Raw genomic sequence first — 25390 nt, 5'->3', positions numbered from 1 at the left:
ACTTGTCATTTTCAGGTCGTTTTTAGCCAATCTGTGGCCGGTCAAATGTACTTAGATATTAAACAGTACTTCGATATTAAACAGTACTTAGATAGTAAACAGTACTTAGATGGTAAACAGTACTTAGATATGAAACAGTACTTAGATATGAAATAGTACTTAGATATGAAACAGTACTTAGATAGTAAACAGTACTTAGATAGTAAACAGTACTTAGATATGAAACATTACTTAGATATTAAACTCTCTGATGAATATAATTTTGAGAGCTGACTTCAACAGTAAACTCTGTGACCAAAAGACCGGCGACCAAACGTCCGAGCACCAACATTTTTGGACTATCGATGCTACAATAGCTGTCAAATAAAAGCATATCAATCTGAAGAGCAGAGTTTCCTTAGCTCCCTTTTCAACGGTGGCCTTCCCTCCTATTTTTTTTTTGTTTTTAACCTAGCGTATCTATGTCAGACGGTTGTGTCAGGGCTTAGCGGTGGCCTGTTGGAAGGGGGCAGCCGGGGCCGTCCACGTCTATGGCTGACAGAAGCCGTCCTGCCTTTACACTATCCAAACGGGCCCAGCCGTCACTCCTGATTAGCCTTGGCGCTGCACAGGACCGGAGAGCCGGGATGTCTCTGGAAGCCATTACTCAGGCCCACAGTGAGTGAGCCAACCAGCCAGCCAGTGCCCCCCACCCCCAGTCCCCTCTTCTAACCTCCCCCCGCCCTTCCCCCCCTCCAGCTCGCTTTAATCACTCCAAGCTGAGGAGAAGGAAGAAGGCTGTACTACACAGACATCCAAAAAAGGGGGATGGAGAGGACCCTCAATCAGCAACAAGTGTGATTGATACCTTTAGTGTTGCCAACTTGCCACCACTTTTCATTCCTACTGCTTTAAATAAATAAATAAATTCATGAAAAAAAACAAGAAACGCATTTTAACTGGCTTAACTAGAAAAGAAATGTATATTTACAATACGTACAGTTAAAAATTGTAGTGTGTAAGTCAATTTCATGATTGAATGATAGCAAGACATTTATTTAAAATCTCATGTTGTCATTTTGGCAGTCAAGCGTGCTGACTAGCGAGCTAATGCTAACTAGTTGGAGGTAAAATCCGATGTCAAAATATAGCTTATGTTATAACAACACATGCCTATTTAGCCTATTGTTCTCTATTTTATGAAGTACCTTTTATTTTCTTGATTCCTGATCCCCCAAAAAATTCCCTACAAATTATACATATATTATTTAGTCTTTTTCCCTTCTGCACTGTGAATTTTTGGGGCAAACTAAACTAATACGCTACCAAAAAAACATACATATTCCTTCAAGTACAAAGTGCAGGAACGCGCCTAAATCTGGATGGCGTCACGCCGTGTCCAAAAGTCGAGCCTTTCCAATCCGCCTTTTCTTCGTCAAAATCCGACGTCCCGTACGATGTGACGGCCATGACGTTTTCCCGTGTGCTTATTTGTACGCCTAACGAGAAGAAGACACTGAGTGATGGTGACACGTTGACCTGGGGGCCTCCATGTTTTCCCACCATCCTTCACTCCCATTTGGCCGATTCGGGGTGGGCGAGAGAGCCGAGACGAGACGAGCCGAGACGAGACGTGCGTGCGTGCGCTAATCAAGCGGGAGAATTTTACTTAATTCTCCAGTTATTACGGATCAAGGCGCCCTGGCTATTTTTCAGGCCGGCGAGAAATTACAGCTGAAAAAGCAATTAGCTCCCGTTTGAGCGTCATACGTCTCCGCTGTGATTAAAAGTGAGCCGGCGGCGGGGGTGCCGAGGCGCTCTTTTTCGATTCACCGATAGCAGACGAAGCGATGTCGCCTGCCTTTCATCTTTGCCGGAAAGACATTTGCGGAGAGAAAAACGCTTGCTTTTTTTCGACAGTCAAAAAAAAGGGCGAAATAAAAAGATGGCGGGGGTGCTGGATAAGGCTTTCCCAGATAAAGGAGGCGATGAAAGCCAGATTGTTCATCTTACAGTTCCAATTATAGAAGAGTAGGATTGCATCACAGAGGTTTATGGGATGCACTTTATTGTCTTTAGTACTAGGCTAGTAGTCCTAATCTTTTTACCTTCAAAATTTAGCTATTGTTGTTTGGGAGCATGACGGCAAGTAAAGAATGTGACCTTTTAAGTAAAGGGTCATGACTTTTTATTAGTTTGACCATAATGCCAATTATTATCATTTTTAAACATTTCCAAACTAAATTTTTCCTCTGTTCATAAAAATTGACAATAACAGCTACATATTATTACGTTTAGCTTTAAGAATCTGCCCACAAAATGTAAAAAAACAACAACAAAAAACAAGAACAACTACAATTTCCACTAAATCTAACCTTTCTGCCTCTTCCAGGCAAAACAAATTGGACCTCCATTGCCCTCAATGGCAAGCAAAGTGTAAAAAAATAAAATAAAAACTCTCTATTAGTAGTAGTACTTAAACAGGGAAAGTATTGAAGTGCCCCCCCCCCCCCCCCCCCATCCCTGGCTGCCATGTGTCAAGCCAATTAGTGGCGAATTTGAGTGCCGTAACGAGCCTGCGGGGGGCGGCGAACGGGGGGGAGGGAGTTTGATTACAACACCTAAACCTTCCTGCCGACCCCCCCACACAAATGTTTCACTGACAGCCGAGTCACAGCTGGACTTCTCACACAACAAGCCTCTCTGTTCACTGAATGTACGCTAGTTCAATTCCAAGCGGGGGAAAGAAAAAGTACAAGTGGAGTATTGACATGTGTCCGCAGACAGAAAGGGAGATAAACAAATATGCTGAGGATAAGTGGCGGGTTCGAAAAAAAAAAAAAAAAATACATGCGTCTGTTGGTGTTCCAAGATGGGATTGAAACATTTGCTTGGACAAACCTGGGCTGCGAGTTTATTTGTGTGTGTTGCGGCCAATCACGGAGGAAATTAGCGGAGGAGCCCCGGTTGAGCTGGACGATGGAATGAGGGAGGGAGGGAGGGGGGCGCTTTGACCTTTTCTCTTTTGAAAGTTGCACAGATGAGGCGGAAAAGGGCAAATAGACTTTCATCTGCTTCAATTCATTCCGAAAATCTTTGGTTTTGAACTCAAGCAGAGTTCTCACGAATGATGTTTATTTTTTTTTTAAACACGTATTTTGTAAATGTTGTTATGAATTTGGATCATAGGCTTACATTATTTAAATTACAACATGTAAATTGATACTTGTTGCTATAGCCTTGCAATATAATCCTCCTTTTAAATTTTGTTATTTTAGAAAAATAACATTAATATAGGGATAACATTGTAAAGTCATTTTAATGACAGTTTTTTGGACAAATTTTCAAGGTAGAAAAAAAAGAAACAATTAATTGAACTGGGACACTTACTTCTATGGCCGTAATAATTCATAAATATTGTCACATAATAGCATCATAAATGACTGCAGCTCTTGAAAGTGAGGCTAATTAGCTTTGGACATGAATCAATCAGATGACTGTCTGTTGATCAAGTTTAATTACAGTTTCGCAATATAAATCCCACAAGTGAAACTTTTATGGCTGTAACGTAAACGTCATTTGCCAAAAAATGACGGCTCCCCTTTTGGAACATGCCAAAACCTCCATTTTTGAATAAACAAGTGACAGGCGTGCAACTTTATAGGTCGAGTTAGCAAGAATGAAAATGCCATGGACGATATCGGCGACGGGATCTCGCCCAACGGACGCCGTTGCGTGCGGTCGAGCGGGATTGGGGCGAGCCCGCCCGGTGCCAAGTGATTGTTGGGAGCACATGTGCTGACGGCGGCCACAACGTGTTGAAATGAAGATTAATGAAGGCCAGACTTTTGCGCGTGACCGAAAGGCCGGCCGGGCAGACGGGGCGCAGACGGGGCGCGTCCGAGAGCGGACCAACCCGAGACGACGTGGACGTAAAAACGGATAGCATGCGTGGCTGGCGCTTCAAGAGTATCTTTTGAGCTTTTCCACGCAAGTCCTAACGCAGCTGTGACATATGAGAAGATCACTCAGCTTAAATGGACTTGATGCTGTTTTTTTTAAGGGGGGGTTTTAAAATTGGGGGACCGCCACCAATGTCAACAGATGACCATTTCATTTTTATTTTCTTATTTTTTGGGGGGACATTTACATTTTGTATAATGTATAATAGTCCGAGTTTTTTGTGTTAGCGTGCAGGTAAAAAAAATACATAGTTTTACATAATTACACAGGCATTATTTGGATTTTTTTAAAAATTTGACAAAAATGTGGTTATGAAAAGAGAATATTCACCCAAAAAACTCTATAGAATGACATCTGAAATGCATTAACATCAATATTTGATTCATAATAGTTATCATGTTAAGAAATGTTGCCATTCTTTACAAAGTATAAAAAATCATGACCGTAATTGTCCTACTATAAGATACTACACTTTTAAAAATGGCTGCCAGCCTACAAGACATCCAATTCTTCGGAAGTCAGACATAGACAAACATTTGTTTGCTGCCAACCTCCCACTTCCAACGGATTGGACAAACTAATTGTTAAAAAGGTACAAAAAAGCCTTTTCCAATCCGAGCATGTTGTAAAACTTTCCCGCAAAAGATTGGTCGGCCCAGAAACAGCACTGGTATCCATTGATAGGTCACAAGAGAACGCTAGACGTCGCTTAGCCGTGAAAAGAGCGGCGGCGGGCTTAACAGACGTAAGTTATGACTCTTTGAGATTTGATTGACGAGCACTTTTTGGCCAGACGTTCTTTTTAGTAGCTTTTTTAACGCCCCATTGCCACAATAAAGTATCTCTCTCTTTTTTTTTTTTTTTTAAAGTCAGTCAGGAACAAGCATAGTGACTTGAATAAACAATAAAACATTTACTGCAATAACAAGCACTCATTCAGATCAAACTAATGCAGTGTGATAAAACTTTGTAGGAATTATTGTACTTGTACTTTGTAAGTTTTTGAAAATGCTAAAAAAAGTAAAAATGTATTCAATTGATGCAATTTTGCGCCTTCAAATTGAAAGAAATACATTTTAACGGCTGTCTTTAATTGCATTAATTGTTCACTATTGCTAATTCAGTTTAAGTATCTTTTTTTTTTAAACAGGATACATTTTTAAACCACTTTATGGTAAAAAAAACTTTATGCATAAGACTTCAGACTGTAACTAACTACATTTTCAACCATAAAAAGTTACACGTTTTTTTTAAAAACCTCGTAAAAAATAAATCTATGCGTCTTTTGAATAGAAACCTAAAACGCCAGACCCTAAATGCAAATACCCTTCCCTCCCTCTAACTACACTTTTAATACATTAATACAAATGAGTATAGGCCAAGTACCCAAACTCCAAAAGGCCAAAAAACCTCCTCCATTTTGTGCCGAAAATATACAATAGACTTTGCCAGGCTGGACAAAAGAACCACGGCCAAAACAAACGAAGGACGTAAATAGCGACACGTCAACACCCCGCCTGGACAAAACCGCGTCCAGGGCCGCGCCACGCAATTAGGAAGTACAGATGTATCGGTCGGCGCCTCCCTCTGGCGACTCTGTCGTCGCCCGGGCCTTTCAGTGGCGCCCTTGATGAATGTGACGGGGCCGGGCAAGGAAAGAGGGAATCTCCTCCTTTCGCCATCCGACGGCGCCATCGAGAAAGAGCACGCCCTTCCACTCGCTTTTTTTTAAAGGGGAAGTCCCCCTTTACTGACAGGGGGGATAGTTTCCATGTTTTTTCTCATCACCTACGTCGAACTGTCAACACTTCACTTTTGCAGGTTGAGATGTTGTTTTTTTTTAGGTTTCTGTCGCCATCTTGGCTTTTTTTTGTCTCTATCCATGGAGTGTCTATCGGTCCGCCCCGATCCGTCAATGGCAGCGTTTAATCTGGCGGCGTCTGTCATTTGTCTTGGCGCATTAATCAGGCGTCCATTAGATCATCCGTCTTTGGAGGCACGCACTCTTGTCGGCTTTTCAACGCGTCCCATTCATCTGTCTGCGGCGCTTTTGTGCGGCAGACGGATGGATGTGTTTGCTCGCGGACGTCTACGACGTCTCAACGGCTTTCTGCTGACGGATACGCCCAACAAAACGCCTCGCCTGACGTGCATTCCCACGTCCAATCCCCGGACGCACCTGGGTTTCTATTAGAATGGCGATTACCCGCAAAAGTAAATCGGGCATTGAGTTTTTTGCTGAAAAGTAGTCCGGAAAATTGACATTATTTAAAAAAAAGTATATTTACATTTTTGAAAACTTTTTTTCCATTTTGAATAATCAAATAGAGTATATGTACATCTTTAAAAACTTTTTTTTTCATTTAGAATAATCAAATTGAGTATATATACATTTTTCAAAACTTTTTTTTATTTAGAATAATGAAATAGAGTATATTTACATTTTTAAAAACGTTTTAAAAGGAAATATAAGTGTAAATAGGTAAAACATAAAATTTAAATTTAATCATTGCATTTAGGGGATTTTTTTGTCTTTATTTTACATTATTAAGAGGTCACAAAATTATTTTTAGACATTTTTTAGGCCAAATATGTCACCAAACTTAAGCAGATTCATATGCAAATTATCATTAGCCAAACTTGACAGTCCAAATTTACCTGCCATTGATGGCACAAAGCGTCCAATCCAATCCAGAAATAATTTTTAGAATTTTTTGTGTACATGTAAAAGCTCCAGTTTTATAAAAAGCCACCACCACTTCGAACTCTCCAAACATTCTTCCTCCGCCAAGACATTTAGAAACGCGTGTGAAGCGAGTGAAATGAATAAGGTGGATCCGTTTTATGTTTACTGCTATAGACGTCTTTTGACAGGAGGTTAGAAGCCAGGGGCCGCTCTCACTGCTTTTTTTTTTTTTTGTTTAGCCACTGAGTGAAATATAGGCCTGGTTGTCAAGGTGACAAGGCCTTGACACCACCCTCACTAAACTCCCACCAAAGAAATAAACTAACACACACAAATAGCCTGCCTTTGTATACTCGGTGTAGTACTTTCTTTCATGTAAAAACACGTTGAGAGTGAACCAGGTTAAACCAGTGATTACAACACATGTAGACAGACGTCCAATCCGGGAATTGCACTTCAAGTTAATACGCTGGTAGTAGTTGACTGGCCGGCCCCTCCCAGTTCAAATGGAATGGACATTTATTGGTTATTATTTGAAAACGGCCAGAGTTTATCGCAACTTTTTTAGTATGTGGAGAGTCCACAAATACTGATAAAGCAGGCAATTTGGACAATGCTGACCTTTTACGAGACAGTTTAAACAACTCGGGAGTCGGCGCTGCGCACTCTGGACATTTTAAGACCCCCGGGGCCACAACGTGGCAAGCTGGAGACTTTCTCGTTAATGTCAAGCGTCTGACAAGCAATTGTCGGGGTTTGAATGGAACTTCCGCGTTTGGTGGCCTCGTGTTAGAGTGCTAAAAAAAAGGGGATTAGCGGCCAATTTGGGGATTTTGAAAATGACAAATGCATGAAAATGACTTGAAAAACTTCATTAATTACTCAGTGATTTAAATGGACGTCCATTGTCGTCCAAATATTACGACGTGCAATCAAAAATGGTCGAGTTTTAATTAATAAATGAGCAACGCATACTAGGCTAATTTTGCACATGGATTATAATGAAAAAAATCCCAAATGAAACAGATAAGTATTTAATAATGACATATTGCCAACGTCTTGAAACCATTGTGTGTGAGTGGCTTTGCACGTGTGAAAGTTCACACACGTATTCATTTCATATTTGACAGACTTAATTAGCCACATATACATAATGGTCGGGTTCCTGTTTTGAGTTTAGGAGCCGCGGGGGTCCTGGAGGTAAAGGAGGTCCCCGTCTCCCGCGCCTCGGCCCCGAGAGCAGATGGCCCCGGCTGGCCTGGGCGGCATCAATGAGACGCCATTGTCTGTGGAAGTGCTGGAGCCGCTTGGCCCAGATGGCTTTTGGAGCTTTTGTTTACGCCGCCACCGCCGCCGCTGACTTTGCGCATAAGTGAGACGCCGCCACGACTGCTGGCCGATGAGGTGGGCGGACTTGGGCCTTCACCCCTGTTTCTTTATATCACCTTATGTCTTACTTTTGGACTACATTTGATTTTTTACTATAAGACGACGCGGGACGTCGACAAATACATTTTTGCTGCGTCATTTTAATGCCAGTCAAATGGATTGGATGCCCAATTTAATATTCTATAATGAAAAATGGAGTTTAAATACATTTGTATCCAATGAGACAAAACATGTAGTGTTTTTTTTAATCAGGTAGGTTACTTTTTGATATTTTAATGGACTTTTTCAAATGAGTAAATTTCGTAAACGTAAAATATACTTTTTTTCAGGGACAAAAACCTATTTTTTTACAGTCAGTGTTTATCAAACAGGACATTTTTCAATGAAACCCGGATTAAAAGATAAAAATATATTAGTTTTTTTCCACAGTTCCCCCCCGGTACTGCAACGGGGCGACGCTTCAGTTAGCCGCTAAACTCATTCTGACAAGCTGCATAGAATACAAACGAATATTTTTTCAACTCAACTTCACCACACTTCAAGCTATTCCCGTCACTTCCCAGTCAAGATTTGTGAAACCCTGCACCCCGTTACGTCCGAGCGCCACCCAGGTATCCGCACCCCCCAGCGCTGAAAGGCCCGGAAGATGCCACTCAAACTACTCCACAAGCACCAGTATTTGTTTACATTTACCATCTTCCCTCATTGCATTGTCATCATCAACCGAACGCCAAAAGTCACATCACGGCGCCACCAATAACTAAATTAGCCCTCGGGTCACGTCCAACGTCTAATGAATCCGCACTTGCCCGTCAAGCCAGACCTTGGACGACCTCCCTCGCAAACATGGCGGCCTGCACACACCCCGACGTTATCGGCGCTTGATCTCGTCACGCATGAACGATCACTGCGATCGGTGGGATTCGGCGTTAATATGGCGGTCTTGGGAGCGTGTCTAAATCCCCAACCGAGACAGCCTGGTACTTCCAAGGCCTGTATTTACAACAACCTCTGGAAGAGAGGGATCCGATTACGGCGTGGGATATATACAAGGCATCAATCAGCGGGTCGACGCTCGGCTAGAGGAGAAGCTGTTATGGCGCAATGTTGTGGTGCTTTTATTACCGTCTGTAAACCTTCACACGTACCTACTCCGAGGTTTTTACGCACAAGGACACGCACACACAGGCGAGGATTTTTCCGTGAGTCGGCGGGGCAATTTGGCGTTCTTTCCCCTCGACTGGGATCCGATCGAACGCAACCGGAGATGAGGTCACCCCTTTTTCCCGCAGCTGTCTCGACCCCTCACGGAGGCGAGCTGTGTGTGTGTGTACACGTTGGGATGGGTGTAAATAACGGCGGGGTGAAGTCAAATTGGACTTATCCCCTGACTTTGCCTCAAAACTCTGGGGAAACCACGGACGGGCCGCGTTGAAAGCCGGGGTCCGGATCGTGTTGCCTCCCTCCGACGAGGTACAAACGAGACCAGACGTAGACGAGGGGGGAAAAAAGCTACGTATGCCAAAGTGAGCTGCCGGGAAAACGGCATGTGGAGAGTGGGAAAGGGGGGGGGGCGCATTTGTACAGTAGGGATTAATGGGAGATTGAACCATGCAAAAGTGGCCACACACAGAAGGCAATAAAAGTGGCAATATTAGTCAAAATACAGCAACAAAATACGGCAACAAAACCATCAACGTGTAGAGTGTATTCGGTTATATTACAAAACTAGATAAGGCCCGCAAGAAAACAAACTCAAGCCAAATTTGCCATTTTTCGCCCTTCTTTAACCTTTGACCCCATTTTCATCTCACCCCCCGTCCTTCAAATCTAAGTTAGCGCCGACCCTCCTTCCCCATCCGATGAATAAAGTGATCCAATCCAAAACAAATGGGACGTCAATCGGCGTCAATACCAGAAAAAAACAATTCGCCCATATTTCTTGTTGTTGGCATTTGAAGATTTCGACCAAACTAGCATTACTATGCAAGGCATTGGATAGCAATTATGCAAATGTTCCCAAATCCCTCACGCGTATCAAACGTTGCGACCGCTGATGAGGCTCACCTGACTGCCTTTTATGTCTTTTTAATTGAACGTTTCCAATCCCCGAAGCCGCGGTGTTTTTTTACGAAGCCACGTACAACGAATGAAAGCATCTCGCCATCCATTGTTAACCGAGCGTGACGGCGTGGGCTGTAATTGCCGACATAATCGTCACCTTGATAACAATTGTCAACGTTGCATTCTCGCTACTCCAAAGACATTAAGATTTATTCAAACGCGCTCCCGGTTGATATCAAATACAGTAACGACCTCTTCTTCTTTGAAAGAAGATATTGTTTTGTTTTCCAAGTTGGACTATGGTTCGTCAATACAATCTTTATGACTTCATTATCAGCCGACAAACAATGGCCCAAACTAGTTTAGCGGTTAATCATTAGCGTCTCCTTTTCCGAGCCTTGACCTTTGCTGTATTGTTTTAACGAGTATTTACAATTCAAAAGGATGTTTATGAGGCCAAATGCAATCAAAATGTTCATTTTTGAACAACTGCTTTTAAAGAATTCCATCATAATCCAATTGGGAAGCATTTAAAAGTGGCTGAGCGCTCCATGTAGCAATAACAATACATAACTATGCCTTTAATGCAACATATGACTATACAGTGTTAATTTATTGACGTTAGCTCTCATGGGTGAAAAAGCTTCCTGGAAGTGTAACTATACAAAGCTGCCAGAGTGCAATGAAATTAGATTTAAAAATAGATCTATTATTAAAGGAAGGCACTTAAAAATTACATTGGGAAATACAATATAACATGTAAGCACAGGAAAACTACAGAAAAAGTCCAATACATGTAAATAAAATAATTACAAATACAGTTTAGGTAGGCTGGCAACTAATATGAATGAGTGGTAGCTAACATTAGCTTGTATAGTCTTCCAAATAATGCTTTTTATTTCTTTATTTTGAGTTTCTCTTGTTTTGGCCTGCCTACGCTTCCTCTTTGACTGCTTTGCTTTAGGCGCTGTGCAGAGTTCAGCTGCGCGCCGGGAAAAGGTCAGAGGTCACCCCGCGGCGCTCCGTGTGGGTGTTGAGACGGCCTTTGACTCCCCCTGACCCACTGAACAGCAGCCAGAGCCAGGCCCAAAGGTCAGGGGGCGGGGGGTCCGGCGAGGAGGGAAAAAGAGCATTTTCTCAACCTCTTGGGCGACTGGCCGCCAATTTGTGCTTCTTTTGCTTTTTCTCTTAAATCTAACCTCTCGTTATTGTGCTGGCGCACATAATTCTCTCTGGGCAATAAAACGGAATCAAAAGACGCTTGAATTCTAATTGACAACTACGTCTTGAGAAAATATACACCGAACTGAGACGTGAAAGGTTTCCAAGGCCAAAGACTATGAGAGCCTGTCTATGGATTACCATGTGAATATGGACCTTTTTACCTTTCATCCCCTTATTTCCCTCCCACATGACATGTTATGCTTACTCACGGCAATTTATCCAAATAGGAGCGAATGATTTGGCTTTGAGTGGCAAGCTTTTATGAATGACATTTACAATTCAATACAGTAAAGCAAAAAAATATGTAGTATGGCGAGGGTATTTCTTATGTTTTTTTGCTCAGGCGGCGGTCACACTGAGGCCCCCTTTTTTCTCCCTTCAATCATTCATCCCATCCTCCACCTCTCTCTAATCAAGGGTCATTTGCTCCACTTCCTGCCAGCCTCATCTGGCTTCTCCTCTCTGATTGGTTGATAATTTTCTCCATGCTGATTGGTTTAAACTCCCAGCACCTCCTCCTTTAACCAGTCATTCAAACTAGCACCTCCTTTTTTTAAAGTCCAGCCTACTTTTAAACTCCACCCCTTTTCAAGGCGGTCCTTCATTAGTTACACAGCAAGATTGCGCCGCCTGCTGGTCGACATCCACTACATAGTTAAAAATATCACAATATTTTTTTTTAAATATCAAAATGACAACTTTACAAAGACAAAACTGGATATATCAACATATTTTTTCCTCATCATTAATTTTCATAAATCTCTACCTGTCATTTACACATTTGAAACTGTTAAATATTTCAATCAAAGCTCTGGCTAAGCACCAACAAATAGTTCAAACCTTTTCCATCACTGAGGCGCCATCCCATAGATCTCAAAAGAAAATGGATGCGATCATTGATAAAACTATAAGCTGCCAAAAGGATGTGATTGAATGCATCTTTGCGCTGAATGTGCGGGCACGTCAAGTATTATGGCGCTGACCCGACCCATGTCTAAAGAGAAGGGGAGCATAAACCTGGACATAAATCATCTCCCCACAGAAGATAAGCGCGCATTCCCACAAATCAGCCCACAAATCCGCCGTCATCCCTCTTGGGGAGAGGAATTCTGGGAAGCCTTCCAGATTTCCCACTAGCAAATACAACAGGGTGACTAAACACTTCAAGTAGGACATCACTTCTGTTCACTTGTACAGTCAACTTCTAAGTCTTTTTGAGATTCTGGATGGCATTAATTAAAAAAACAATAAGAGGAGCTAACAATGGCGGTATAAAAGGTCGAAAGTGTGCTCGGAAAGAACAAAAAGGGAGAGCCCAAGCTTTTTGCAGATAAAAAATGGTCCATTTGTGCATGAGATGGTGTTCAAAAATAGAAAAATGCTTTTCCAGAGATAACGTGGTAAAGAATGGCTCGTCATGGCAACGTCAGTGAGTCAAATATTCCTTAAATGAATGCATTGAAGGCATTGAAATAGTCAAGCAGGAATCCGTGATGAGCTCACCGCCACATCTGTGTTTTGTTAGATGTAATTTGAAGAATGCTATTGCTTCTTCCCACATGATGTCAACAGTGAAAGACAGTCCAACTTGGACTTTCGACAGTCTTTGACTACTCACGTGCATTTACGCTTTATCTTCTGTAAAGATCTTTGAAAATACCCGACACCCACCAAATTTGATCCTACCAAACCTCCCCTATTCAACAAATTGGACAGCTATAGCCGTCAATGACAGTTTATGTGACTCGCTATCATTATTAGCACTTCAATTGTGATCTCTCTATCATCAACAAATGCCAATGAGTTCATTCATCAGCCTAATTAGTACATTCATTCCCCTCACATTGATATTGTCCCCATTAATGAGTATTAATTTAGGAATGCGCACGTCTCAAACAACATGCCACGCCGCCGTAGGTGTCGGCGTGGAACCCGTGGACTTTATAAAGCGAGGTCAGCGCGGTCAACGGTTAATTGGAGCGAAAGACGCGTCAGGGCGTTTTAAACATGTTGATAAAAATCTTACTGTCGCTTCTTTTGATGATGGGAGGTCCTGTTGGTGTTTTTGCCGTTTCCGACCCGATGGTTACGGGGAAGTTGTTCCATTTTGGGAAAGATGAGCAGATTTTGGATGGAGGATGGAATGCTAGAAGGATGGAGACACAACAGGTTGGAATTATGACATTTTTGGGGAGGGGTGTTTACAAAAATGTACCATTTTTACACAAGTGTGCACTTAAAAAAAATCTGTGGGTTTAGTTAGTTAGCTTAGTTCCTTCCAATACTGTAAAATATGTACAAGTTTCACTTTTTGTGTTGATATGTTTATTTATTTTTGACTATATTGAGTTGAATTGAGAATTTTAATTCAAGTTGTAAGATATAACATATTTTTTTTCTCAACTTTCCTAGACAAAAAGTAAAATACAAAGAAGTATGGACCCAAATAACATGCAAATAGATGTAGTCCCAAGCAGAAGCAAAACAAGATTTCCGTCCATGGTCAAGCTCCGTCCACCTGCTTCTGTAAGCAGCACCAAGTGGCAAAATATGCCCCTTCGCTTTGGAAGGGATAGCGACAACGAAGCAACTCCAAACAAGCCACAACGCTTCGGCAGGGCCCGGGAGATCCCTTGGTTTCCAGATCTAGAAGCATCCCAAAAACAACGGCCAAACATTCTCTCCCGGATGTTTCTAAGAAGGTTAACAAGAGCCAAGTTGTGGAAATGGAGAATACACGGGTAGGCAACTCCAATGACTATCAATCACATTTTCTGTCAAAATATAACATTGTAATTCACTCATCGAGACAGTGGATAACTTGTGATAGATTTATATGGTCATTTAATTGATAAAATACTCAGTTTAGTTCAATGATACGTTGTCATTCATTGCTTTGTTTTCCAAAGGGTTTGTCTTTTTCCAACTTCGGCTCTGAAGAAATGAAGACATAATAAAGACATTCTATGAAATCATGGACATTTTTGTAAATTTACCATCTGCAAATGAATAAAGTAATCTAGGAGGCTGTCAGTTTTCTGTTGTAAATCATCTTTTACATAGTGTGTCAATGAAGGTCTCCATATTTTTTTGTGATGACCAGTTCTAACTAAAAATTAAACAAAACGTATTTGACTGCCCCCTGTTGGTCAAAATATAAGTAGCTTAATTTTATTCATATCGATACATAAACAATATTTGAAATGCAAACATAAAATACTACTATAAGCAATAATATCAGCCTAACTATTATCGATAACCTCGTATACTTATGTTTGTTTTGTTTGTTTGTTTGATACAAAAAATCAATAACCCGTCAAATAACTTGTGAAAGCAACATTCTTTTTCAACGATCAACACTCGAACATTTCAAGCAGGTTTTTTTTCACTCCAAAATCAATTTAAACTTACCAAAAATGATCTTAAATCTGGAGAAATAACATTTTTGTGCCGACATCTATCTAAAACGCCAGATGGAAACCAGGTGTAGAGTGACGTCACAATTGAGGAAGAGCTTCAGTTAGTAAATCACAAATACAAACTTATTCTTGTTATTCATTTTCTTTTCTAAATACAATAAAATAAAATACATTAAAAAAAACAATGCAAGTGTTTTTATTTGTAAATAAACTCATTTATTTAAGTAAAAATATTAACCTTATATAGTATTAGTATTGTTATTCCACCCAAAAAGAAAAAAAAATCATACAACATACTTTATAGTTACTCAAGCTTAGACACACCTTCTTCCTATTCTGGTTGGATAACATCTGTCAAAAAAAAGAAACATCTTGACACTTGAGAAGGGTGGTGCCTCGTAAATGAAGTTAAGGCGACATACCTGAAAGAATCGAAAGGTAAGGATTTTTACTCTTTTTAACCCAACATTTTCCCATTTAATATTACATGTGAGTTATTTCCTAATAGAAAATACTATAGAAAATCCAGATAGGCATCTTTATATATAGTACACAAAGGGTAGAAATAGTTGATCAATGCATGTATACTGTATGAGTAATGATTATTAGTCTATTATTTTGTTGTTGTTGTTTTCTAGTGGTCAAGATGGGGGATGCGGCTAAAGGGAAGAAAGTATTTGTATTAAAATGTAGCCAATGTCACACTGTGGAGGAAGGTGGAAAACACAAAGTGGGTCCAAACCTTTGGGGTCTTTTTGGCAGGAAGACTGGACAAGCACCAGGTTTTACTTACACGCAGGCCAACATCGATAAAGGTGGGTTTTCAGATTCCTCCTGTGATTGTGAAAAACTAGTTTTCTCCATGTCGTGCTAGTTCAAAATGCAGTTATTGTAACAGCGGGAAGTAGTCATTTGCTTTTTTGTTATGTGAGACGCATGTCTGAACAGGTTGCATTCTTTTCATGATGAGTAAAGTAAAGTGTATTATTGTTTTTCTAGGAATTATATGGAGTGAAGAGACTTTGATGGTCTATCTTGAAAACCCAAAGAAGTATATCCCCGGAACCAAGATGATTTTTGCTGGTCTGAGAAAGAAAAGAGAGAGGCTGGATATTATAGCATATTTAAAGGAGGCCACATCACCTAAATAGACACACAAAAATGTTTTTTTTAATGAATAATAGTTACTCAAATTATTGTCTTTTCTTTTCATTCTTCTGTATTGCACTGTATGCTGCATTTTATGATTGTTAATTTATTTGTATTTTGTTTTACGGTCTGGAAAGACAATGGTGTTAGACCAAAACTTAAAAAGAAGTTAAATTTATTAATTATAAGCAGTTCTACAATGGTAGTTTGTTCAACAGGGAAAAAAATGTTTGATGGTGATGTAGAGGGAAATAAAATGTGTCAAAGGGGTTAATGTCTTAATCTTTAAAATGTGCCCACCATAAAAAGATTTAATAAAGTTTTTTTTCTAGTCGGACTCACCCAGTTTTCCTCAATTACTGTAGTAATATCTAGTTTTTAATTCCATAAAAATGTGTACATATGCTGTATTTGGAAAAAAAATGCAATACCTGTAAGGCCCCAAGCATCCACAAGACGGCGATATTTCCCCTTCTAAACTCAGCATCCGCATCTCAAATGGACACCAGTACCAGTCGCATCCTTGATGTGTCACTTCAATCCGGTTTGCAGAAGCCCTGGGATTAGACTCTACCTCGCTGCACTCAATTCTCCGTTTTTCATTTTTTTGGGGGGGATGAGCGTGATGCAAGAAGCATATTGACTGCGTCAAGACAGTGAAAAGAGAGGCTAGCCAACTGCACTTTGCACAAGACGGTAAGAGAAATGCTCATCTTTTACTACTGCAGCTATGATGTAATATTCTCCAATCATCTGCATTGATGCACGTCTTAAAATCAAGTGATGGTTCCTCCTCCTTTCAACGACATCGACCTCAAAAGACGTCCAATCCATTTGAACCTGGCAACAAATAAACAAAAATTAATTCAATAACAGTTTCACTCATATCTTAAAAAATGTCTTAAATCTCTTTAAAGGGGGACTTCACAGATTTAAAAGATGGACTTGTTGGCATTGTTATCCTTCCAAATTCTTGCCAGTCCAACATGGTCCATGTCCTATCACTCCTTCATGGACAGATTGACGTCCCCTTCAGGTTTGTTTTGAAGCTCCTCCTCCTGACGACTACAAAATCTTCTAACCTGGTGTCCACCCCCCCCCCCACCCCCCAGTCTTCAGGTTGCCACTAAAGCCTGACCACTGTTGCCTGATGAGCCCCCCGCCTCCCCCACTCTTCCCACCTCCACCATCCCACCATTCCGTCCCACCTCCCAACGTCTCCCCACCTGCCGTGTTTAGAGGAGACCGTCAACGAAACGAGCATCCGCCATCCCCCGGCTGTCCCCCGGGACCCCCCGGCCCACCTGGACCACCTGGTCCAGAGGTGAGAAGACTCTGAAATGGACAAATCTCCATTTTGCGACATCAACGTTATTTTTTTTCAGGGTGACGATGGTTTTCCTGGTATAAGAGGAGCAAAAGGCGAAAAGGTAATAGTTCAAGTATTTGTTAAACAAAAGTGAGTCCTAAATCACCTGTTTGTCCTTCCCAGGGTGAAATTGGACGTCCGGGGTCAAAGGTGAGGATGTCTTCTTCTGGGACTGCGTCTCCGCAACTCGATAAATTTTGCGGTTTGCTTGGGCGCTCTCTGGCCGGCGTCCATTTTACAAGCGTCTCGGTTCCGCCGGTCTTGCAGAGCAATCCACTTGTGACGTTTAATCTCCCTAAGTGCTTTTTACTCCGGCCCGAGGATAAATCACGGCGCTCCGCAGCGGCGGGGCCGTTTCGTCCCGATGGACGTTGCGTACTTGTCCGCAAACTTCACGGGTGTATTTTGAGCATCATCTTGTACGCCTTTTTAAGGAATTGTAGAAGTTTAGATGGTTAAATCAATTCAGTTATGAAGACAGTAACATCATCTGGCTTTTTTAAATTTTTAGGGCCGTACTGGAGCGCCGGGTCTTCCAGGGAAACAAGGACTTCCAGGATGGCCTGGTCCACCAGGATCTGTGGTAGGTTCTTGTAAATGGTCATGTTTTGGTACCATTGGGAAAGATAGATGTGGATATGAGTATGTATGGTGATAGCTAGGTAAAAAAGAGCATTTATAGTGGGAAAAAACATATATTGACTGGGAAAGCTGGCATTTTAGGGTGAGAAAGGAGACCCCGGACTCATGGGACTACCAGGATTGAGGGGAACCCCAGGAATGAAGGTGAGCTCAAAACAAAAATCTGTTAAAAAACAAATTTCCACTTTTAAAAAAACTTAACGCAATTGTAAGAGCAAATTCTGGGCATAGGCTTTTTCTATAACCATAAATTGATGTAATTGCTCATTGTTTTTCTTGTTTTTCTATTTTAGGGCATGCCTGGTTACAGGGGAGACAAGGTAGGATTGTTATTTCGATATGAGTACAATGAACATATCAGTCAATATTTGATCATTGATTAATGGATCATTGTTATGAAAAGGGGGGCAATGGAAGCCCAGGAATGCCTGGATTGAAAGGGGAGAAAGTAAGAAACCTTTTCTCCATTATTTTATTCGTTTTTGTTTTGTTTTGGGAATAATGATTTGAGTTTTTTTTCTTTTTAGGGCAATACTGGTTTGCCTGGAATGCTGGGTCAAAAGGTAAAGGACATAAAAGTGAATACAGTACTTGATTTTCTTCAATACTCACCTGTATTGATTGACTCAGGGTGAACAAGGCCCTAAAGGAGAATCGGGTGTGCCGGGTAAAAGAGGACCCACAGGGCGCCCTGGAAAGAGAGGCAAACAGGTGAAATGAACATTAATATTTCAATAGTGTATGCATTTTAAAGTGTGGGATTTCATTCGCTTTGCTTAGGGAGACAAGGGAGAAAGTGGAGCTTTTGGACTTCAGGGTAAAGCTGGACCACCGGGTCCAATTGGGCCCCCTGGTCCACCAGGTCAATCCGGCTCAGGTAACTTTAACACACAATTATAAAATACATATTATACTGAAAGTTGAATAATAAAAGTTGTGCGACAAATGCAAATTTGGTAAATCTAGTGATCCCTGCTTTAAGTTACAATTTGTGTTATTTCCGCAATAATTTTAGGACTCTACCTTCCCGGGGAAAAGGGCGACAAGGGTCTTCCCGGCCCACCCGGTCGCTGTGACTGCGACGCTTTTCCCGTGGCTAAAAAAGCTCCTTTGGCAAGCTACACACGCGAGCAGATGCCCAATCAAGTCCCTGCCGTAAGACCCCATTTTTCATAATTCCACTACAACTGATTGGCTGACCATCCCAACGCCTGCAGATATTCGTGGTAAACGACGAAGACGAGCTGGGCCGTCTACGCCTAGATCACGCCATGGCTCTCAGAAAGGACGTAAAAGCGCTCTACTTTCGGGATAAAGACGGATGGAAACCCATCCAGGTGAGGGTTGAACGCAAATCTGAAAATAACATGATCTAAATACTTCTTTAATGGCTTCTCTCAGCCTTTCCAGCAATTTCAGTCAACAGAGAAAGTACCAGACCGAGTTGGCGTGTGCGGGGATGGCAAAGTACAGGCCCAAGATGGCGAGGAATGCGATGACGGGAACCAAATTGTCACTGATTCTTGTCTGAGTGAGCTGGGAACACACTTGAACTTGTTGTTTTCACCAAAATTCCTTCTGCTTTAATTCAATGAGCCACAAAATGCTGACATGGTCATTTTCTCTTGGCCGCGTACCATTTTGCTTTCTCATTTTCTTATTCCAGACTGCAGATGGGCGTATTGCGGAGACGGTTATCGACACGAGGGCATGGAGGAATGCGATGGGAAAGACTTTGGCTATCAAACCTGCAAATCCTATCTCCCTGGGTATGTGTGCTTAACTGGAATTTACTCACTCACCAGTAAAAGGGGATTCTTCATAATATCTTCGTTCTTGGCAGATCTTTCGGTCATCTCAGGTGCACCGACTCCTGCATCATCGACTCTACCGGCTGCAAGTACTTCACCTGAAAAGAAGACGTAGTTAATGCAAATTTTGCAACTTGTTGTCCGCCGTGCAAGGAGGGATTCCTCTTTGGATTTCAATTGAAGTCTCACCTGACGTCCCTGAAAATGATTTGACGGACTGGGAAGGTTACAATAGGACGTCTCTGCTCTTTGCTATGAAAGATGAGAGTCCATTTTTGGGATCAGTTGGTCTCAGGGATCTGCGAAAAGAAAAAAAAAAAAATTAATGACGGGCTGACTGTTATTGCAGATATAAGCTAAGCCTCTTCTAAGATGACAGTATATTATAAATCCTATATTTATTTATTTATGAGGTGAAATGCAGTGTAATTGCATGGATTTGTGCTTTGCCAGTTACGTGCTAATGTTTTAAAATGAATGTTTCAATATATGACGAGAACGTTTTAGAGCAATACAGTAGCATGACAGGACTGTTTTTTTTCATGTGAATATCTGTATTATTGTTAAAATAAAACGGGAGCTTTAAAATAGACACTTATTGGGTCTTTTAATAAAATTATTTGAGAAAACACCTAAAGAAAACGAATGATTCAAATATCTGGTCTGTAACTTATTAGTTTGGACGCCTATTGCTGTAAATGGCATTTGATGAGTTGAATGCCATTATTTTGACTAGTTTTACTTATTTATAGTTATTTTTAATTCTACAAAGTAACATGGAAAAATAGGATAGATTTTTTTTTAATAGCCGTCTGCTGAAGTGTTAAAAATTCCTGATTGGGTAAAAATAGTCTTTTTTATTCCTGTAATCTTTCGTTATAAGGGAGTTGTTATTGTTAGTTAAGAAGCCTTGCCTTCATCCTTGTGGGTTTGCCTCTGTGGGCGTGGCTTGACAGTTGCAAGCAACCAATCAGACGAAGCCTGATGTCAACAGACACCACAGCCTGACGTCACTTGCCACGTAGGAGTAGTATAGTGTAGTAGTGTTTCTCTGAGTACACTGAGGACCTCGGTTCTTCTCCCGGTGAAGACCTCCATGCTGCTACCGTTGCTTAGCTGGCTGTTCCCCGGCCTGCTTGTCGCCATCTTTGGCGCAGATCTGCAGGAGTCGGAGGTCAAAATCAAAGTCCTGCACAAACCTTTCCTGTGTCATCGCAAGAGCAAGTATGGAGACATGCTGCTGGTGCATCATAAAGGCTACTTGGAGAATGGGACCAAGTTCCATGATAGGTTTGCTCATGCTAATGCTAATGTTATTGAACTTACCTAATTCTGAATGTAGTATCAACGTTGCTTCTTCTGTCTGTGCAGTCGTGGGAACAGGGCGGATGGCGACAGACTGGCAATATGGTTCACTTTGGGCTTCAAGGAGGTCCTCAAAGGTTGGGATCGAGGACTCAAGGACATGTGTATAGGAGAGAAGAGGAGGTTGGTTATACCTCCAGATTTGGCGTTTGGGAAAGAAGGCAAAGGTAGGATGGGAATTCTTACCTTTATTTCTTGCATGAACTAACCAAAGTATGGGGCTTGTGGTCTGTTAGGGTTAAACGTCAACTCTTTGTTGTTGGTTAGGTAAAATTCCTCCCGAGAGTACCTTGACGTACATCATCGAGCTGCTTCAGATCAAAAATGGTCTGAGGTCGCATGAGTCCTTCCAGGAAATGGACCTCAATGACGACTGGAAGCTTTCCAAATCTGAGGTGAACATTTCATTTAGATTTTTTGATATTTTTCAGTTTTTGAATGGAGTACTTGACTTCTATTTTGCAGGTAAGCCAATACTTGAGGAAGGAATTTGAGAATCAAGGACAACCTCGTAATGACACTTTACATGAGAGCATGCTAAAAGACATTTTTGAAAGAGAAGACGAGAATAAAGATGGATTCATATCTTCCGGGGAATTTACTTACAAACATGATGAACTTTGAGGCCATTTTTTTTAATGAATGTGAAATATTGTAATGAATATTTTCCTTTTTTTGATGAACCCCCGAAAGTGTTGTATTACTGTCAATCTTTCTAATAAAAAGACTGAATATCATAGAAGTCAAATTTAAGAAATTGTGATTGGTTGCCTCTATTTACTTGCTTAAAAGTAACATTTAATTTTGCATCAAAAATTACTGTAACTTATTCAAGGGTGACTTAATACTATTCACTTTTCAAAACTGTGATCTATAAAATACACTTTGTTTATTGCGTTTCACATGTTTGGCCCACCGGTGGCAGTGTTGTCAAAATACATTTGATGACGATTTTTTTAAATCATCATAGTAATGAATACAGTATACATCAGTATACTTACATAATCACAGTAGATGTCAGGTCAATGATATACATGTACACACAAAAAAATGGATTAATCTGCGATATGAGAGAATTTAGCTAAAAGCCACTTGTTTGTATTCAAGTGAAGATTAAAAGACTTAAAACTCTTATTTATTCCCTGCACAAATATTACCCTCAATCTATTCCTGTGCAAAATAGCCTCTGGAAAAGTCACTAGAAAGCATTTTTGTGTGCGCTCACGTGGAGAGCCCTCCTCACTCACATTCAAAACATTCCATTTGAGGAAAGGTCAAAGGTCACCTACTGTATGTAGTATGAGATGCAACAAACACACACACGCCTACCTGCCTGCCAGTCTGCCTCCAGAGTAATAGTCTGGTGTGTTGTTTTTGTGGATTTCCTAACCTTTGTATCCAGGAATTGTGCAGGATGAATTTCATCTGATGTGTGATCTGATCCCAAAGGGGGCAGCAGGGTTGACTGTGAAAAGAAAGAAACAGGATGAAGGTGAGGGAGGAAGTTTACATTTGTTGTTTTTTCTAGTGCTGCTTTTTACCTCTGTTTTCTTTACTCGGGTAGATGCGAGGGAAAGGCTTGAATTCTTCGGGAGGAGGTAAATCTTCAACGGGGTGGAATTGGAATTTGGACTCAAAGTCATCTGGATGGAGTCAACAAGCAATTTGGATCTTACTATCAACAGCACTTAAAATGGACTGAAATGTGGGGATGAAAATTTGAGTATTACCAAAATCTCAAAATACAAAGTGTTATTGTAATTCTACATGAAGTACATATTTTAGCCCATTTGATGCAACACTATTAGTGTCAGTCACAATAATGTGGATGTTTATCATCGTCAATGGTGACCAATGAGTTAAGACCTGAGGCCTTCGTAATTAGCGGGTAGCTATCGTTATTGACTCACCTAGAGTGTGCAAGTGTCCATTCCTGACGCTGGAGGGGGGGAGAGGTGGCGGCGGCGGCGGCGGCGGAGGGGGAGGAATGCGGCCGGACAGCTCAGTGGAGGGTGAACGCGCCGGAGGAGCTGGAGGAGGAGCCAGACGACTGACACCTGCTTGGAAAATGGAGAAGGGGGATCATCAACATGAAAAATGCATTCAAAGTAGATGCGGACCAACCTGCGCTTTTAGGGACCGCGGGCGGGCGGCGAGTCGGAGCGTTGCAAGGGTACGACGGTGGCAGAAAACGGAAGTTCGCTGAGGCGGGGATTTTGGGCGGAGGTGGCGGGAAGGGGCTCGGGGTGTAAGAGGTCGGGAGAGGGGGAGGGGGCGGCGGCCCCAGAGGGGAATAGTCACGTGAGATGGGGAACCTGGCAATTTCCGAGTGGGCCGCGGGGCTCGGCGGTGGGTAGAAGGACCACGAGGAGCGCTCTCTCGGGAGGGAAGGTGGGTTGTGGGATGGAGGAGGGGGAGGCGGCAAGGGTAGCTGCAGCTGGATGGGCAGCCAGGTGGGCTTGGTGGCGACCTGAGATGGGGGTGCGGGAGGTGGGCAGGAAGGTAGAGGCGGTGGCCTGTTGGAGGGGCGGTCCTGGAAGATTTGGGGCGGTGGTGGCGGAGGAGCGGAAGGTGCCGGCGGAGGGCAAGTGGCCGAGGGGAGGGGGGCCAGGTGCTTTCCGGCGTGAGTCGGGGAGGGCGGGGCGGAGGACGAGACCAACGGGCGGGGGGATGCTTCTCCGAGGGGGCCCAGCAGGTCGGCTAAATTGGGCGTGTTCCATAGTGGTTTCAGGGAGCTGGAGCGGGACACTTCAACACACATGTACACAACCATGAATGTTCAATGTAGGTAAATGATGATCCATTTGAACTGGTAAAAACTACGCATCTACTAACCTGGCGTCTTGCCTGCCGAGTCGCGTTGCCCTATTGGCCTCAGAGTGGGGAACCCCCCCGAGAAAAGTCCGCCTAAGGGAGGTCCTACCGGTGCCGTGCCTTCACCTGGACCATGAGCCACACCGAGATTATTGGCCACGTCTCCACTTGTAACCTTGGGCTCTGTAAGGGAAACAAGCATTTTTAGGCCCTACGCCCTCCATACCTAAATCCACTATTTACTGTGTTAGCCACTACAACTAGCATGTAAGAACTAGTAACATGTTTTTTTCTTACTGTCTACAACTGGGGCGCTGCGGTCATTGATTTGTGTAACTTTCTTGAGTTTAGCTCCTTTGTGGATTTCAGCTAACAAGGCACTCCTTCCACCGCCTCCACTTTTAGGAGGCTCCACTGCAAACTGCAACACATGAACATGACAACTACTTATTGTACAGTATTTCATATTGTTACATTGAACTTCTTCAATGTGGACACGGAACACCGGTTCAGGAAACATAACACTCGGCCTCCATTAATAATGCAAGCAACCTGCAGGTGTTAAGCCAAAAGAGAAACACAACCAGTTAGCAGCAAAGCATCCAGAGATATTTTCTTACCAGTGGAGGTGCAGCAGTAGCAGGAGGTGGCGGGGGCGGAGGAGGCGCCAGGGGAGGAGGCGGCGGGGGCACCGGCATGTCCGACAACCTCGACTAAAGAAGACAACGTCAGTGACTGCTACCTCGTCCACATTCACGTTGACCTATCTCCTTTTTTTCCTGTCCGGGAAGCAGTTTTCAGGTCAAAACAGGAAACAGAAATGTCGCCGTCCACACGCTGTCTTCCCACAATGCCCTGAAGTGGCACTCGGGGAGTTGAACAATGCTGTGTGTTGTATGAGAGGTAATAGACGGCCATCTTTCAGTGCCTGAAAAGCATTCCTGTCGGTTTTTTATGCTACCCTTAACCTGCCAAATGTCTCCCAGTTGCAACATAGTGTCCTAATACTTTTGCACATGTACCCCTCCCCATTTTACTCCCTGTGCCCTCTGTTACTATTTATAATCGCCCTAAATGTGTCAGCTAGTAAACAGGCTACGTTGTCTAACTATTTACAAGTAGTTTAGTGACATTGAAGTATAAAATGTATGTTAAAAAACAATGAATTCAGGCTTACCTTCAAAAATGGGTCCTTTATTTGAGTTTTTCAAGGCAGGGGTCTGTTTTCATGAAGCCAAATGACCTTGCAAAAGTTGTCAAATGACTTTAGTTCTTTTCTATTTGGCTTCACGGTCCAGTCTGGAGCACTTGAACACTGGACTATTGATTGCGGACTCGGGTAGTTGAGGAGTTCTTCTGTGTGTGACGGACTGAAGTGCGATAGCGCATGTTGCATAAAGGGGGCAGGACAGGACCCCTGGCATCTGTGAAGAAAGATGGGGAGGGGGAAATATGAGTCAAATTTGATGGATGAAAATATCTGTCACATCCAGGCTCTAATGGAATAAATACATGT

General features: G+C 42.2%; 5 protein-coding genes and 1 long non-coding RNA gene across 9 annotated transcripts; 4 read left to right on the top strand and 2 right to left on the bottom strand.

Annotated features, from left to right (window-relative positions):
* The first annotated feature begins 13296 nt into the window (after nt 1-13296).
* On the top strand, nt 13297-14050 carry npvf (neuropeptide VF precursor). Its single transcript, XM_077744042.1, has 2 exons — nt 13297-13474; nt 13718-14050. Exons 1-2 carry the CDS (start codon nt 13313-13315, stop codon nt 14048-14050), a joined length of 495 nt encoding a protein of 164 aa, XP_077600168.1. The 5' UTR covers nt 13297-13312.
* Nucleotides 14051-15071: 1021 nt separating this feature from the next.
* LOC144214852 (cytochrome c iso-1/iso-2-like) lies at nt 15072-16151 on the top strand. Its single transcript, XM_077743558.1, has 3 exons — nt 15072-15162; nt 15363-15539; nt 15724-16151. The coding sequence occupies exons 2-3, from the start codon at nt 15371-15373 to the stop codon at nt 15873-15875; spliced, it is 321 nt and encodes a 106-aa protein (XP_077599684.1). The 5' UTR covers nt 15072-15162; nt 15363-15370; the 3' UTR covers nt 15876-16151.
* Nucleotides 16152-16345: 194 nt separating this feature from the next.
* LOC144215114 (uncharacterized) lies at nt 16346-20287 on the top strand. The gene is made up of 17 exons (XM_077743915.1): nt 16346-16569; nt 16804-16909; nt 16986-17197; nt 17259-17303; nt 17366-17392; nt 17754-17825; nt 17966-18028; nt 18178-18204; nt 18288-18332; nt 18412-18447; nt 18515-18595; nt 18665-18761; nt 18900-19039; nt 19102-19221; nt 19286-19415; nt 19551-19653; nt 19728-20287. Exons 2-17 carry the CDS (start codon nt 16813-16815, stop codon nt 19795-19797), a joined length of 1365 nt encoding a protein of 454 aa, XP_077600041.1. The 5' UTR covers nt 16346-16569; nt 16804-16812; the 3' UTR covers nt 19798-20287.
* On the bottom strand, nt 19686-20678 carry LOC144215115 (uncharacterized). The gene is made up of 3 exons (XR_013330350.1): nt 20610-20678; nt 19885-19994; nt 19686-19793 (listed from the first exon to the last, which is right to left on the bottom strand). It is a non-coding gene; the product is annotated as an uncharacterized LOC144215115 (long non-coding RNA).
* A 5-nt stretch (nt 20679-20683) lies between these two features.
* LOC144215113 (peptidyl-prolyl cis-trans isomerase FKBP14-like) lies at nt 20684-21794 on the top strand. Its single transcript, XM_077743914.1, has 4 exons — nt 20684-20985; nt 21067-21227; nt 21328-21455; nt 21526-21794. Exons 1-4 carry the CDS (start codon nt 20792-20794, stop codon nt 21682-21684), a joined length of 642 nt encoding a protein of 213 aa, XP_077600040.1. The 5' UTR covers nt 20684-20791; the 3' UTR covers nt 21685-21794.
* Nucleotides 21795-21927: 133 nt separating this feature from the next.
* On the bottom strand, nt 21928-25319 carry wipf3 (WAS/WASL interacting protein family member 3). Of its 4 annotated transcripts, none has more exons than XM_077743911.1 (8): nt 25052-25319; nt 24495-24759; nt 24172-24295; nt 23896-24057; nt 23185-23808; nt 22971-23117; nt 22602-22703; nt 21928-22525 (listed from the first exon to the last, which is right to left on the bottom strand). In XM_077743911.1, the coding sequence occupies exons 2-8, from the start codon at nt 24570-24572 to the stop codon at nt 22482-22484; spliced, it is 1281 nt and encodes a 426-aa protein (XP_077600037.1). In that variant the 5' UTR covers nt 24573-24759; nt 25052-25319; the 3' UTR covers nt 21928-22481. The 4 variants fall into 4 exon arrangements, with proteins under 4 accessions (XP_077600037.1, XP_077600038.1, XP_077600039.1 ...); XM_077743912.1 differs by having other exon boundaries at nt 24495-24653; XM_077743913.1 differs by having other exon boundaries at nt 24495-24587.
* Nucleotides 25320-25390: the final 71 nt, after the last annotated feature.

The sequence above is a fragment of the Stigmatopora nigra genome, chromosome 21 (assembly GCF_051989575.1).
Source record: "Stigmatopora nigra isolate UIUO_SnigA chromosome 21, RoL_Snig_1.1, whole genome shotgun sequence".
In the NCBI taxonomy this organism is placed as follows: Eukaryota; Metazoa; Chordata; class Actinopteri; order Syngnathiformes; family Syngnathidae; genus Stigmatopora; species Stigmatopora nigra.
This window is presented reverse-complemented; position numbering and strand designations above follow the sequence as displayed.